Source organism: Oryx dammah, unplaced genomic scaffold, assembly GCF_014754425.2.
Source record: "Oryx dammah isolate SB20612 unplaced genomic scaffold, SCBI_Odam_1.1 HiC_scaffold_10, whole genome shotgun sequence".
Classification (NCBI taxonomy): Eukaryota; Metazoa; Chordata; class Mammalia; order Artiodactyla; family Bovidae; genus Oryx; species Oryx dammah.
Window position 1 is genome coordinate 13,563,910 of NW_024070194.1, and position 17,209 is coordinate 13,581,118.

Consider the following 17,209-nt stretch of genomic DNA (forward strand, 5'->3'; position numbering starts at 1 on the left):
AAAATTAGAGATACCAAGGGAACATTTCATGCAAAGATGGGCTCAATAAAGGACAGAAATGGTATGGACCTGACAGAAGCAGAAGATATTAGGAAGAGGTGGCAAGAATACACAGAAGAACTGTACAAAAAGATCTTCATGACCCGGATAATCACGATGGTGTCATCACTCACCTAGAGCCAGACATCCTGGAATGTGACGTCAAGTGGGCCTTAGGAAGCATCACTACGAACAAAGCTAGTGGAGGTGATGGAATTCCAGTTGAGCTATTTCAAATCCTCAAAGATGATGCTATGAAAGTGCTGCACTCAATACGCCAGCAAATTTGGAAAACTCAGCAGTGGCCACAGGACTATAAAAGGTCAGTTTTCATTCCAATCTCAAAGAAAGGCAATGCCAAAGAATGCGCAAACTACCGCACACTTGCACTCATCTCACACGCTAGTAAAGTAAAGCTCAAAATTCTCCAAGCCAGGCTTCAGCAATACGTGAACTGTGAACTTCCAGATGTTCAAGCTGGTTTTAGAAAAGGCAGAGGAACCAGAGATCAAATTGCCAACATCCGCTGGATCATGGAAAAAGCAAGAGAGTTCCAGAAAAACATCTATTTCTGCTTTATTGACTATGTCAAAGCCTTTGACTGTGTGGATCACAATAAACTGTGGAAAATTCTGAAAGAGATGGGAATACCAGACCACCTGACTTGCCTCTTGGGAAACCTATATGCAGGTCAGGAAGCAACAGTTAGAACTGGACATGGAACAACAGACTGGTTCCCAATAGGAAAAGGAGTACCATCAAGGCTGTATATTGTCACCTTGCTTATTTAACTCTATGCAGAGTACATCATGAGAAATGCTGGGCTGGAGGAAACACAGCTGGAATCAAGATTGCCGGGAGAAATATCAATAACCTCAGATATGCAGATGACACCACCCTTATGGCAGAAAGTGAAGAGGAACTAAAAGGCCTCTTGCTGAAAGTGAAAGAGGAGAGTGAAAAAGTTGGCTTAAAGCTCAACATTCAGAAAACTAAGATCATGGCATCTGGTCCCATCACTTCATGGGAAATAGATGGGGAAACAGTGGAAGCAGTGTCAGACTTCATTGTTTTGGGCTCCAAAATCACTGCAGATGGTGACTGCAACCATGAAATTAAAAGACGCTTACTCCTTGGAAGGAAAATTATGACCAACCTAGATAGCATATTCAAAAGCAGAGATATTATTTTGCCAACAAAGGTCTGTCTAGTCAAGGCTATGGTTTTTCCAGTGGTCATGTATGGATGTGAGAGTTGGACTGTGAAGAAAGCTGAGCACCAAAGAATTGATGCTTTTGAACTGTGGTGCTGGAGAAGACTCCTGTGGGTCCCCTGGACTGCCAGGAGACCCAACCAGTCCATCCTAAAGGAGACCAGTCCCAGGTGTTCATTGGAAAGACTGATGCTGAAGCTGAAACTCCAATACTTTGGCCACCTCATGCAAAGAGTTGACTCATTGGAAAAGACTCTGATGCTGGGAGAGATGGGGGGCAGGAGGAGAAGGGGATGACAGAGGATGAGATGGCTGGATGGCATCACCGACTTGATGCACATGAGTTTGGGTGAACTCTGGGAGTTGATGATGGATAGGGAGGCCTGGCATGCTGCAATTCATGGGGTCACAAAGAGTCGGACATGACTGAGCGACTGAACTGAGCTGAAGTGAACTGATGGCTGATTCATGTTTGACAGAAAACAACAAAATTCTATAAAGCAATTATCCTTCAATTAAAAAATGAATTTTTAAAAAATAAAGAAAAAATTAAAAAAAAAATAAGGAACTCATTTGACTCAGTTCAAATAAGGTGGATGAACCTACAGCCTATTATGCAGAGTGAAGTAAGTCAGAAAGAGAAAGACAAATATCGTTTACTAACACATATGTATGGAATCTAGAAAGATGGTGTTGTTGAACTTATCTGCAAGGCAACAACTGATACACAGACATAGAGAATAGACTTCTGGACACAGCAGGGTAAGGAGAGGGTGGAACGAATTGAGAGAGTAGCACTGAAACACATACACTGACATACATAACATCAGAGAGCCAGTGGGAATTTGCTGTATGGCACAGGGAGCTCAAATCTGGTGCTAGAGGGGTGGAGGGGGGAGGGAGGTCCCAGGAAGGAGGGTATGTGTGTGTATCAATGGCTGATTCTCGTTGATATATGGCAGAAGGCAACACAATATTGTAAAGCAATTATCCTCCAATTAAAAATAAATTCTGAAAAAGAATGGGGGGCTGGGTTTAAGAAGTTTTTATGACTGAGCCTCAGCATACTGCCACCACCTGTACCACTGTTTCTAGAGAAGAAATATGGCACAGTGAAGAAACCCACAGGGATCCTGACCATTTTCCCATCCCCACAATCACCAAGGAGAGGGGGTAAAGGCTCACAGTTGGCTGTGGGTGGCGGGATGAACAAGTCTTCTTTGCCCTGAAGCAAAAGACCTGTACGTTTGCCAAACTGGTAAACGGTATAACTCTTTTAGTGAGACAGCAAAAGGAGTACTAAAAATGAAAGCATCTGTCATTTACGTTCCCTGACTAGACTGTCAGGGACAGACACTGAGGACTGGACCACTGACTTCAGAGTCTAAGAAGCAAGCCTACAGTGGCAGCAAGAAAACACAAGCAATCAGTAAGAGGCCAATCATTCCTGCTCTCCACCTTTAAAAACTTACAGTGGTACGTTCAAGCATTGTGCTTAAGAATGTGCACAATTTAACAACTAGACTTGAGAAACACATGCACTGGAGACTGCAGCAAAGACTGCTCAGCCCCAAACCTACCATCTTGAGTGATTCCACTTAAACCAAAACAAGAGTGAAAACCATAGGTCACAGTCTCTCAGAATTAACATGTTTTAACGGTGATAAGAATTTCAACCACAGAGCCAAAATTAGGCTATCAGACCCCTCAAAGATACTTATTTTCACACACACAAGGCTGGACCAGAACAAAAGTATATCTGTCTCCAGGCCCAAAAAGAGCCAGGGCTCCAAAGGAAGCGGGAGAGAGCACGTGATGACAAAGAAATGAACTTGTTCACTCAACAAACTTACTGAGCACCCAACCACAGAAACCAGAGAGATATAACAGATGATGAATCACTAACTCACCACTCCCAATAACAGCCCCTGACTTATATAATAATTTCATCTCATCTTAAAAAGAATTTTTTTATTAGAGGTCATAAAAACCTTTCAATATCCTATCACTAAAAACTTCGATTAGTTTCAAAGGAAAAAGAAATAAAAATGAGAAAAATGAAAACACACATTATTTAGTTTTCCGACCCCAGGGAAGCCCAGATTGCCTTTGCTCTGTATTTTTCCTTTTCTGCACTTCATTTCACCATGTAGGTCACACCAACAATGCTGATCATACAGCTGTGCTGAGCCTTTCTGTCACTGCGGCTCTGCTCCTCTCAGCCACCTCCCTGGTCATGGACATTTCCTCATTCCTCAGAGGTACTGGCAAGATCACTGCTCTCTATTACAAAAGCCACAGAGTAAATGCATACCAGTGGGTCTGGAACTCTACATACCAGACTACAAACAGTGGTTCCCTCAAAGCTAGAAAAGAAAAATGGGAATGGGAGAAAGAAGGAAAGGGAACTGTCATTTTTTCTTAACTTGTACACCTCTGAATCATTGGAATTTTTTCAGCATAAATACAAATCATGTATAATATAGATGTAGCAGCTAAAATTTTAAGAAAAGCCAGTATTAAAAATACAAATTTATTTCAAAACTCTAAACACCTAGAAGTAATCTGTTACTGCTAAACTGTCTTCAATTGAAGATAGTCTTCACTGTCTGAATCTTCATTTCCCATACTGAAGAATGCCTGTTTTCACATATTTTTATACTTATTAATTATTCCTAATCGGAGAGATGTTAAATAAAGGTGAAGGTGAAGGTGAAGTCGCTCAGTCGTGTCCAACTCTTTGCGATCCCGTGGACTGTAACCTACTAGGCTTCTCCGTCCATAGGTTTCTCCAGGCAAGAATACTGGAGTGGATTGCCAAAGGATGTATTATTTATTATTTTTCTTTGCATCTTTCTTTGCTACTTGTGAGGTTGATCATATTTTAAGATGCTCGCTATGTATTTTCTTTAATGAATTGCCTTTTCCTCATTTTTCTATCAGACTGTTCCTTTCACTACTTGTTTTAAAAGACAGAGTAAACTACAGAAATCCTATGTGTGTATGGAAACATGCATATGAATAAAGCTGCATTTAAAATGAGAGGAAAAAGATGGATTATTCTATAAATCACATTGGGGAGATTGCCTAATTTGTTTAAAAAAAAAAAACAAAAAAAAAACCTCCACAAGAAAACCTGGGTGGATATTTTTATAATTGTAGGATAATAAAGACCTTTTGAAACAAGACATAAGGAAAATATTTGTAAATCTGATAAATCAAAATTCAAATCTTCTATATGGCAAATACACTCATATCATTAAAAAAGAAGAAGAAGAAAGAAAAGAAAACGACCCTAAGGGAAAATGTTTGTAATACAATGGGCTAGAGTTCCTAACATGAAAAAATAGGTCCTCTACAGCTCACTCTGTTCAATAGAGTGGGAGCCAGTTTTGAGATCCAATAGGGAAAGAGCTAGTTAATGGTCTCACCAGGACTTGCAAGACTTATTTCAGAATGTTAGCCCACAGAGATTCGTTCAGGTACTTCCCTCCTCCCCAAAATATCAGGCTATTAACTTTACTAACTGAACATTCTTGTTTCATTAGGTTGTAGAATCAAAGAGCTACCATTTTAACCCAGGGCTGAGATATTACCATTTCCATTTCTGCTCCTCTTCCTTCTTCGGCTTCTTTTTCTTGCTATCTGGCTCAGGAACTTTTTTATCTTTATCTTTATTCTTGGTTTTTTTCAATTTACCATCCTACAAAGAAACATGGTGAGAGAGCACTTAACTAAGGACCAATCACACTTCTCAAAGTAGTTCTGGGGGCCCATTAGGGAGAAAAACTGGAATCATGGAATATTAAAACTGGAGAGGTTCTTAAGCCTAATATTCAATGAGGTAAATGAATAAAAATTTACTGGTACTTTTTTCTAAAGCAGTATTTCCTAAAACTCCCAGACATGTGATTATCTGAGGAAGCAGTTAGAAACACTCATTCTGCAAGGGAAGAGCCTGGGAAATTGTTTTTTTGTTTTAGCCTCACTGGAGTTTGGAACAGCACTGCTAGAGAGAGAATAAGCCCAGTGTACTATCCTCACTTATTTTAAAATCTACGCATCTTTAAACCTCTTGTAATACCATCAAATAATGGGCACGGAGGCTTTTTATGTATTAAATACACAATTTGGAAGGAAATTTCTGAGGGGGGTAATACTTTATTAATGCCGCTTGCATACACAAAATCAGGAAGTAGTAAGCAAGTACTTGGGAAGTAATACAACAATGACCCATTCCTACCATAGTACTTCTTTGAACTGTAACCTGAGATGAGCTGTCACAGTGGCACAGAAGAAGAACAAACATGTACCAATATAAAAATGTCAACACACACACAGACAAAAATGAGGTATTTACCAGGTGAGGGAGTCCTGCTTATAGAATCTGAACTCTGCTGAAGAATATTTTCCTTTGTCCTAACTATTCAATATAATTTAAGCTTTTATTCAGCAAGATTTAGATAGTTTTGAAAGGTGGCTTGAGTCATCTTAAAATCAGTTACAGAATGACAGAACTTGAAAGAACTTTGTAGACAGTTTGGTGTGACCTCTTCCAGTTATAGACAAGGAAACTCTGAGACAGAAGTTTTGTCACTTGGTCAAGGTCAAAAAGCTGCTATTGACCATGATGAGAGCCCAAGTTTACCAGAAAAATAACAATGTGACTCATGGGAATGACTGAAATATATAAACATTCTAGGAATACGTGGTAGGATGGCAATCAAGATAAACTCAGGGAAAGAAAATGACCTTTGGTGTAAAAAGAAGGGGCAAGACTACAGTACTACACATATTTTAAAACAGAATTAGAGAATATAAATGTGTAAGTATGTCTGGGAGGAGAAAATACTAGAGGATCGCATGAATTCAGATAATGTTTGCTGTTTAGGCTGAAACACCCCACAGGAAAGGGTAATGCTTTTCAGTTAAGACATTCTCTGAACTGCTTCTGACAGGCATTCAGATGGTTCCATCAGGAAACTACTGGCTCCATCATATGTTCTCAAGCCTCAAAATGAGATTATCAGTCACTAAGAGACTACAGAACAAGTCCCAGATACGAAAAATTCCACGGCCAGCAGAGAGGTTTAATGACTTCTCTTGCCATCTGTGGTCCCTACCACAGTAAGACTGGGTCTTGATTCAGTCTTTCAGCCTGCTTTTTCTCCTGCCTCTATAGGGAGATGTTTTGCTAAGACAATTAAATAAATGAAGTTAAGCATTCTTTTCCTAAATGGCTTTAACAGTTATTACTAATCTCTTCGAAATGCAGAGAAAGGTATTATTATATAAATGCAACCTAAGCATAAGGCAATAGAGAACACATAGAAAGCTGAAGTTTTAGTGAATTTCTTATTGACTAGTCTGTACTAACAGTCTACATGAGAGTGGAGTGACTACCATACTCACTACTCAACATTTCATGCTCGGTTCCTTGAGGTGTCTCTCATAAACCTGAACTTGTGTCTAGAGCAGGTTAGTTGTCAGAAAAACTACAATTCCCTAAATCCAGGCCCTGATCTCTCACCTACTCATTCATGTTTCATATGATTTCATTCGACACTCCTCCCTCCCTGTGAAATTAAATTAAAGGATGAGCAAAGTCCCACAGGAAAGAGGACATGGCATCTAGTGTGTGGGCTTTAGAATCAACCCACGTGGGATCAAATTCCAGTTTTACCACTTAGTACCTGTGTGGCCTCAGGCCAAAGATTTCGCCTCGCCATACCTCAGTTTCTGCATGTGTAAAATGGAGATAATAATAATACTTCCTTTAAGGGCTGTTGTAAGGATTAAATGAAATGACAGCTATAAAGCATGAAGAAGAGTGCCTGGCACACAGTAGGCACATTTAATTTGATTGGCAAGGGGTGGGGTGTGTACACTGCTCATGGAATCTCAGTTCCCTGACCAGGGATTGAACCCAGGTCATAGCAGTGAAAGTTGAGAATCTTAATCACTAGGCTACCAAGGAACTCCCCTAATCTGAATTATCAACCCTGCTACTACTATGATATAGCTTACACTCTTAAAAAGACTCACTGCCCCTTACGATCACTATCTTTACTAACGATACTTCCATGTGGACTTTACATTTGTGAATCCATTTTGCCCAAGACAATGGCTAACCTCAAATAAAGGATGAAAGCTAAGAACTCACTCAACCACTTCTTCCCTTAGGAGTGCAAGATGAAGTCCCCTGTGAATTTCTGACATCTTTTTCTGAATTAATTGCCCACACTCTTTAGTACAAGTTATCGAAAGTGTCAAAAGAAGTAACCATATTACTATATGTTAAACCACAAGCATCAAATAAAATGCTTAGAAAAGTACTTGAATTGAAACTGAGATTTTAAGGAAAGCTATAAGGTAGGAGATGAAGAAAAGAGGAACACAGCACGTGTTACAAAAAGCCCTGAAACACAGAAGAATCTAGTGTGAAAAAGAAACAAAGGAGGTCTGTGAGGCTGGAACAAGGTAAATTAAAGAGGCACAAGACCCAGGGAGCAGCTGTGGTCAAGAACTGGGATTTCAAGCTATGTCCAAGCAACACCCATTAAAGGACTTTAAATAGGGAGAGTTACCCAAAATGAGTGACAGGCAAGCTCTGTAAGATTAAAAAAAGAAAAAAAAAAAAAAAAGCTAAAAAACATTCCTAGGGAAAACTCTTCCTGGTTTTAAGCCAAAATATGATTTCTTGCTAGTATTTCTTTCTGTATGTATGAAGATGGTGTAGTTTCTCTAAGAACATGTCAGGTGGCAGCACAGCTACAAGTGGACACCCAGGAAGCTAATACCTTAAAACTAACAGTGCCATAGCCACTGTAACACACGTAAGTTCTCCCAGTGTTTCCTCTACAACAGAGCAATAAACTCCTAAAAGCCATTTGCCTTTGAAAGTTATTTTATCAAAAAATTTCCTATTCCAAATTCAAGTCCCAAAGGGCCTAAGTCTCTTTACTAACCTCTTCTTCCTCTAGTTTTCGTTTCTTCTCCTTCTTGATATCTTCTGTTTTAATTTTCTTAGGTTTAAAATCAGCACTAGAAAGGGAAACATGAATATGCAGTTAACACAACTGTGACTCAGTACTTCTCACCAGTAGGATTAGGATCTCCAAACTCTTCTTGGCGGCCTCCAAGGCAGGCGTGGTTGCTATTATTCTTGGCTGGGCATTCTACAGTCAAGAACAGGAATGGAGAAAGCAAAGAACGCCAGACCAAGGACCAATAGTTATAACCCTATGCAGAACAAAACAAACAGCTTCATACTGCATGAAGGCCTGGAAGGGAGGTGGAGCAGAGGTGTAAGTACAGAAACAGAAAGAACTAGAAGGTGGAAATCTGGGAGGCCAACACACAGTGCAACAACGGCTACCACAAAGTAATAACTGGACAGGGAAGAAAGAAATTCTTTATGAATTCTAAACGCACACAAATGAGCTAAGTATTTCCCTCCTCCCCTTCCAACTACTTTCTACCATAAATCCTTTGCAGATTCCCAAAACATAATAAATTTCACAAGGCTGAAAATAATGAAAAGGATTTAACCTCACTGACTGAACCTAAGAGGCACATATAAGCCTCAAAATACGTGTTTTAAGTAAGAGCAATTTTATTACTTCTATACATGGAAACTTCACTAAGAAGGTATTAATGGGTACAGATTCTAGGAAAAACTGCTTTAACAATGAAAACTTCTGTGGGAGGTGATGACACACTTAAAGTAACTTAATAATTTAAATATTTTTTCATGAATTCTGGATTATTTGAAATTCCAACAATAAACATAATTACCTTATTAATAAGAAAAAATGTAAGAAAAGTATAAATACACATTCAAAGAGAAATCAGTCACCCAGTCTATTAAATCACAAATTCCTAAAGAGTAAAACTCAACTAATGCAGAAGGTTCTGTGTACTATTTTCCTAACAACTCCTTTTTGTTTTCAAAACTCAAAAGTAGTAAGAAATACTCACTCATCCTCATCCCGAGGTCTCTTTAACGGCTTTATATCCTCTTTAGGAGAAGCAAAATAGCCATCATCTTCAGGTTCATCTTTAATCCGTGGTGGACTGAAGAGAAAAAAAAATTTGTTAGCCAGTGAGTGTTGGAAAATCTATATTACAAAAGTAATGCAAAGTTGGGAGAAGAAGCTTAACAGAAGGATAAATGACATACATGTGTACATATTAAAAGGATCTCCATGAGCACTTTTTTTCTCATTTAATTCTTACCACAACAGATGAAGAGGTGAGATCAAGGTCAGGGATCAGAGCCCCTCATTCTCAGTCAGTATCCATGGCCTCTTGGTTGTCTTTGCCAACACAATCTACATCACAGTAGGAACAAACCTAGGCTGTTTCTTCCCCTTATTTGAGGGATTTACTGTGTATCTGACCCTACAAACGATCTGAGTGGATTATTCTAGTGCTCCAAAGCTAAAATATAGCTTTCACCAAAAAAGGAATAAAAATATATTCCCCAAACTTGAGGCTCAGAACAAAACAACTGAAGTCATTCTAAGCCAAATCTATTTACTGTTCAACTTCCTCCTTCGGTTTACTTTATACACAGAACAGTACCTTGTCCTATTTTTGTTAGCATTTTGCCTTCTCAATATAAAAAGATGATTCTGTTAGATGACTATGTTGAACCAAAAAAGAGGAGAGAACAAGTTAAAAAACCAAAGGGGCCAGCCACCACCACAGCCTGAGGTGTTCCCAGGCCTGGTACATACTGTCAGAACCTCACTGCTCACAGCCAGAAGCATTCACAAGGCTAACTCACTCAGCACAAGAAATGGCCTCCAGACACAAAGAAAGTCACCTCATCTCTAAGGGGGGCCAAAGGATAAGCATCCAGATTTAGTTGCCAAATAAAGTCAGCATATTCACAGGGTTTCAGTGCTGCCCCAGCCCCTCCCTTCCCCACAAGCATACTGGATGCCCTTGCTTGCAAATGAACTTGAGTATTTAAAGAGATTAACTTTCTCTCCTTATTTATGCACACTCCCCAAAGGCCAACCTCTATAGCTGCTTCTCCCCTACACAGAAACCACTGATACTGACCCAAGGGTTCAAAATCTCCAAAAGCTTTGCACCAGAAAGAAAGCAACGCTGTCATTTACCCAACTAGTTCAATAAATGCTAGATCCTAGTACTATCATAAGTGAGGTTTTTAAAAGCACATGGGAAGGCTTACTAGGCCTGAAGAAAAAAATTTAAAAACCCTAGAAAACTGTTCCAATTCAGTGAGGCCTGTGGATTCTCTACCAAGACAAAGATGCAAGGTGGCGAGCAGACCAGCAAAGCAAACACAGCAACCATGGCCTCAAAGGGTGTGCTTCTGATCATCTAACCCAGAAAGTCTGAAATCAAATCCAGGACTCCACACCAAGTCCAGAGAGTCTAATCATATCTTAGTTTAATAAAAGTCCAAGGCCATCTCCTGGCAGAAAATAGTTGCCCTGTGTTCAGTCATTGTTATCGAAGGAATCAGAATGCCTAGCTTACAGTTCTAACGCTTCCTGAATTTTATTATTCTGCATTCCTGGAACAGTTACAGAACATGCCTGAAGAGGGCACTTGCTTCTCCTGGGGTAAGGAACCCAGAGTACATGGCACAAATTTCAAAATTGTTCTCAAATGAAACTGAAAGTTCAAAATTTCAAGAAAGCGAAACTCTCAAAACATTTTCCCCTGAATAATAAGGCAAATACTCCCAACAACTCCTGGTAAATCCATTCTGCCATTCAGTGGAGATTAGAATACGTTATTTATTTTTTTTTGAAACTACAGGAAACATTTGGATTTATTTTAGGGCGCTGCAGTTGATGAGGAAAACAGAATCTAAACGGCCCCACAAAGAAAAGGAAAAGTGACCTCTGGATTGTGGCGACCTCTCTGGAAAAGTGACCTTTCCTCTGGAAAAGAGATGAAATACTTCTGCTCCTGGAAAATCTACATCTGTCCCTAAAATGCAGGTCAAATCAGTTTCTATATATGAGCTACCAAGGAATACTACCAAGGAATTCAGAGTAGGGTTTTTTTTAGGAAACTCCAAAATTACTATTGACTAAGAACAGACTTTTTTAGGGGTGATGAACATGTTTTGAAATTAGATAGAGGGTAGTGGGGGAGGTTATATAACCTTGTGAAAAACTAAAAACCAATAAACTGTACACTTTAAAGGGGTGCATTTTATGGAAGTGTAAATTATATCTCAATTAAAAAAAAAAAAAAAACTTCTTCCTGCCAACCTTCTCCACTCAAAATAGCCTTCTATAAAATGTGCTGGTCGGTCTTGCTAAATGGCACTCTAGAAATGCTCTCATTGGCTAAGACCAAGTCCTTTCACTGCCAACTTCCTTGAAAACCTGGAGATGGCCAGGTCAGTGCATTTTAGGTGAGCTCCAACAACACTGCAACATGGGCAGCTGGCCTGCTGGACACACAGGGAGAAAGAGAAGCCAAGGCAGCAGAGTCTTACCTCGAAAAGCCATTTTCCTTCTCTTTTTTTATTTTTGCATCCCCAGAAGCTTTAATCTGAAAGGTAAAACAGCAGTAACTGATTAGTGCCTTAAAAGGACTAAAGCTGAAGAAGTCTCTACCTTACTTGAGATGATCTGGCCTCTACTCCTGGGAAATCTTGATCCCAGACTGACTCTTATTAGCAAAACTGAACAGGTGAACTAAAGGTCTTGACACTTTTCTAAGACTCCTTTTTTACAGTTCTTTACTAGGAAGTGTTTCCCTTCAAAATGGTGGCTTTTTACCTTTAAATGAGGGTAGGTCCCCTCCCTCAATAAATACACTCCACTTCTCAAAGATTTGCCCATGGCAGTGCAGATAGGAAATAAAAAAACAAACCCAAATGAAAAGGAATACTTTATTTCCCATCTTCACTGACTTAGGCGAATGTTCGCCCTCTTTCAATTTTTCAGACAAAAATATACACATAAGATACATGCATAGGGTACCAATGGAAGAATACAAAAAAAAAAAAAAGTACAGTGGCTGCCTCCACAAAGGGAAAGATGGGAGGACAGTGAGTTGAGGGTTAAAGGGAGATTATTTTTCACTACTGTCCCCTATTCTATATTGTCTGAATTTACCAAGTCCATCCAGCATTACTTTCTGAAAAACGGAAAAACTTTTTTAAAAAGGCTAGGCACAGTACTCCTCATTCACAGCCAGATGAGCCTATTTTGAGAAGGCTTGTGCTGGTTATACTGGAACCAAAAGCCACAAAGAGCACCAGTGTCACTAAATTTTCACTCAGGAAGAAGTTTCATTCAACAGAGGACCAATGTGGTATTAGGCCTTCTCTCAGAAACAAAACTAATTTTCCCCATGAAAGAAAACTGACCTTTCCAGAAATCCTATATCCCTTAATTTACCATACAAAGTAAGGTAATGACATGGGTAGATTTGGTACATGAAATACAGTGGTAAAGTTTGGTTTTCATCATTTAAGACTCTGGCAGGTTCTGACATCTCTTGACACAGACTTTTTCACTCAAAGGTCAGGGGATGACAACATTCTGTAAAGCAATTATCCTTCAATAAAAAAATTTTTAAAAAAGGTCAGAGGATCTTACTACTCAATGAAGGTACTTTCATCACTTGCTTTCAAAGGTAAACAAAATGAAAAATACACCCCACGCCTCTTCCTTCTTCACTAGGATGTTCTGTACCTTTTCTTCCTTTCGTTTTTCCTTGTCTCTGTCTTTGTGTTTGTCTTTATGCTTCTCTGAACTTCCATCTTTGTGTTTGGTTTTCTCCTTCTCTTTGTGTTTCTTTTCAGAATCTTTATGTTCACTGTGAAAATAAGACACAAACAGTAAGCCCAGAGTAGGAACCACAGGATTCATTTCACAAGATTAACTCACAAGATACCCTGAGATAACATGAACCATGGAAACTTACAATGCTTCAAATAACCAGTCCTGACAGAAAAGTTCAAGTAGAAGCTCTTCACTACATCAGACTTTATCTTGCCCAATGTCTTAAGTTTTTCAAAGAGCAAAGGAATCAAAAGGGAGAAACACAGTTATTCTAAACATACCAGAACATTTTTTTTAGAGTGTCTATGATACAGCAAATCCATAGTATTTCTACAATATTCTACCAGCAAAAAACTATAATTACAGCTCCAACTTGAGCACTCACATCTGATATGAGGAGATTAAGAGCAGCTCGCCAAAAATCATTCAGTGGCTCAGTGCCAGACTGGAGACATACCGCAGATATAGCCATGCCTGGGCTTTGTGCAGTGAGCAGCCCAACACAGTCAACACTTCCTGCCAGCCAAGGAAAAGCTAGTCACTTCTACAAGGGGCTTACAAACCCTGCTTGGTCCTTTCCTCACAATAAGAAAAGCCCTATCTCAAAGCAAGGGGATGCTTTGAGGGCCTGTTTTTCAAAGTGTTGCTTTTAAAGGTGTTTGTGTACACACTGGTAATACCATTTAAAAAAAATTTTTAAAGTGCCACTCCTCAGGAAAACAAAATATGACATTATAAAACAAGAACCATTAAAATATTCATACCCTGGGGTCTAGCTCCTGGAGATTTCTCTCTGGGAAAAGCATTACAGAAAGATGTTCACTTTGATGCTCCCCACAATGAAAAAACAAACAAAAACAAACAAATAAAAAAACCACCAAGAAACCAGACAGAGCCTTGGTAAATAATCAGAGGGGACAACTGTGATATACCAAAGCTATACATCACAGTTATCATTATTTAGCCGTTGTGCTATAATTTGTGAGTCCTGTAAATATACATGATAAATTTAAGACAAGCAAAAGAAAAGGAATATATAAAATAACTGCAGTTACATAGAAACATGCAAGTGAACAATAACTAAAGAGCAAAATTCAGGAGCTGTATTTTAAGGCGGCAGGACACTGGATGACTATTTTCTTCCGTGCACTGGGCAGGCAGCGTAGGTCCCTGCTCACTGCAGCAGCCAACATATTCCACAAGTTACCAAAAGAGAATGTGAATTCAAGGGCTATGAATCGGGGGTTATCCCTAGAAACAGGACAGCTGACAACCACCCCAGCTGACCGACAGCCAATCCCACAGGCAGCATAGGCTCTTGCCTTTCCTACCGTAGATTGTATTTCCCATCTGTCACATTTACCACATTCAGCCCAGGAAAAAAACAAACAGATTTTACCAGCAATGAGGTCATTAGGTTACAACCTTTCCATGAAGTTTGTCCTAAAGAGATCTGGCTAGCATTTTCAGCTACACCCAAGGCCAGAAAGGGAGAAACAGATGACGGTCCCAGTCAGGTGAGAGCCCCAGAACCTGGAGCAGGACAGCAAGTGGTATCAACCACATCTCTGGAGACAAAAGGAGCCCCAACTAATGATGGGGGTTTGGATAATTAATCAGCAAAAACTATAAAATCCAGCCAGGAGGGCAGGGGGACGAGTATAAACAGGACTACTGGTTTAGGGAAGACCCAGAACTATCAATAGAGGAAAAATACAGCAATGTCCACTTTCCTTGGTTTATATATTCCTCCCTCTGTGTTGTTCTCATTAGGTTGTTATTTAGATGTGCCACACACTGGAAAATAACAGATTTCTATGTAAGTACAGTTAAAAAAAAAAATCCTAGTGTGCTAGCACATGATGATCAATTTTTCCCACCATGCTTGTTATTCTTAGCATTATTACAAAGTCACTCTCTACTCAATGTGCTCTCATAATCTGTTTTCACCACAGCACAGTGTTTTAGAAACAACTTATTCTTTATTTTGTACAAAATGGCTCCCAATTACAATAATGCTCTTACTTTTAGTTCTCCTGAATTCTTTCAGCTTTAGAATGGTGAAAAAGTAGCTGTCAAGATTGCAACTGATTCTTTAGGAGTTTACATATCTGAAATCACAGGCCCATGGTTTTTATACTACCAGCAAAATGTATGAGCTTACTATTTTATATACAAGTACTGAAGTTTCAGCTTTTGTTTATTTTGAACATTAACTCTACGAGGAATTAATGGTCATCTAAAAGCAAAAAATCTGAAACAATGACATCCATAATATTAATGGTTAGATATACTTTCCCCCCAGAATAAGAAAAAAGGACAAATTTAAGCAAGCAATATGTTCAGTGCTTTCATGTACATTATTTCACTCAGTTCTCACAACACCTCTGTGAAGGAGTCTTTATTATTCCCTTACTGATTCAGAAACAGAGGAGCCAGTGGTTCAAAGTCTTATTCCAAGTTACAGTGTTAGAAAGAAGGGCAGCTGGGATTTAAACTCAGCATTTCCATCTTTAAGTTCAGAGCACTTTCCACTAGATCAGTATCATTACACTTCCATGAAGCTGACAGCCACCACTTAAGGGGAAGCCTACTGTTAAGAGACAGAGGCATGGGCATTCTAAGACTTAATGTATAAAGTAAAAAGACTTTCCTCTACTATCAAGCGAAAACTTTCTAGATAAGACCTAGGACATCGGAAATGATAAACTCTGGGATAGCTACCTCTGATTGTCCTCCCATGAAACTAAATGGCTGATTCAGGAATCTGAGTTTAGAAATGCTCTATAGTCCTTATTCCTTTATGTTCCACCTCCTTGCCTCCACTGCCCCTACTTGCTTTGTTCTCTTTCTCAATGATATCAATTCTTAGAACACGATTCTGTTATACTAGAAAACTGGCTTTCTGGTCTCCTGGCAATCACAGCATGGGCACCATGAGTATACGCACAGGCCTCCAGTTTTCAGCTTTGCTATTCATTATCACGCCACACAGAGATCAGGGAAAAGAAGCCAACAGATGACACGGCCGTGGCACGGACACTCAGGCCAACCCCAGGAAAGTGAAACAAGTCAGCACTTCCTCTGCCTGCTAACCAGAGGGAAACCTATCCAGGAAATGCAAAGTTTCTGCTAGTGGAGTAATCCCTTTGTAGGTACAATTAATCACAAAGCCCCGAAGAGATGAAACTACCAACTTGACTTTTCAAAGGCATCTCACTCTCCTCTATTCCCAATTGTTTAGATAGAAGAGAACAAGTTTGCATTTTTATAGTGAGTTCAGAAGATTCAGAGTTAAGGAACATCTTGTGGTAACAAGGCATTCCATTGGGGACTGTTAGAAATGCGGTTTATGAAGCTGTATTAGGTCTCTGAACACAATGCTAACATCTTGTCTACTTGTCGTGTGCTGTTCCTGTCCCTGCCTCCAGAAACAGAACAGAGTACTGGGAGTCCTACCCTCTTGTCCATAACCTGACACAGACCAGAGGGCTGCCAAAGACCAAACCCCAGTGTCAGTCTTTCCTAGGCATCTACCGGAAGTGAGTAGCAGATGCTTTTGGAGATCAAAGTCTTGTGACAGAGAAGCATGTTGAAGGCCGTGCCATGCAAGTCAGAAGCAGGATTTGGCCAGTGGTAGAAATGCAGCCAATCTGGGATCAGTGAGGCTGACTCATCATCATTCAGGATTTCCTAACATGTACCTCTTTTTCCAAAAGACTTAAAATTGGCTTGACTTTCACAGCAGCTTAAAGGGCATTACCTTTCCACTGATGATAGTGAGATGATGGAAATTCTGACCACTGCAGAAGAGAAGTTCATATGTTGACTATCTGTTTTAAGAGATATTACCCATGTCTATGTACTGATCCCGCTACTTTTCCATACACAATACACACAATATGTAAAAGTCACAAAATGGGTTGTAAATATAACTGAGGACTAGAATACTGGCCACTTCTGCTAGTGGAGTAATCCCTTTGTAGGTACAATTAATCACAAAGATTTCCCTCTGGTTACCAGGCAGCAGTACAGGTGACTCCAATACTGAAGAAATTTCAGTGTGGCTAAATAAGAAAAATAAACTAGAAAAGCTTAATAATGATCATAATAAGGAAACCCAGAGATGTGAAGAACAAATACACTTTAAGAATGAGTTTGGTCTGGG

General features: G+C 39.5%; 1 protein-coding gene and 1 long non-coding RNA gene across 2 annotated transcripts in view; both read right to left on the reverse strand.

Moving 5' to 3' along the window:
- Positions 1 to 17,209, reverse strand: part of TOP1 (DNA topoisomerase I) — an 88,173-nt gene that overhangs the window by 29,439 nt on the left and 41,525 nt on the right. Inside the window, exons 4-8 of the mRNA XM_040248626.1 lie at positions 12,952 to 13,075; positions 11,745 to 11,800; positions 9,233 to 9,328; positions 8,221 to 8,296; positions 4,849 to 4,955 (exon numbers count right to left, since the gene is read on the reverse strand). Coding sequence (XP_040104560.1) covers positions 4,849 to 4,955; positions 8,221 to 8,296; positions 9,233 to 9,328; positions 11,745 to 11,800; positions 12,952 to 13,075 — 459 coding nt within the window. The remainder of the gene's footprint in view (positions 1 to 4,848; positions 4,956 to 8,220; positions 8,297 to 9,232; positions 9,329 to 11,744; positions 11,801 to 12,951; positions 13,076 to 17,209) is intronic.
- LOC120869346 lies at positions 11,054 to 11,735 on the reverse strand. The gene is made up of 2 exons (XR_005722528.1): positions 11,172 to 11,735; positions 11,054 to 11,137 (listed from the first exon to the last, which is right to left on the reverse strand). It is a non-coding gene; the product is annotated as an uncharacterized LOC120869346 (long non-coding RNA).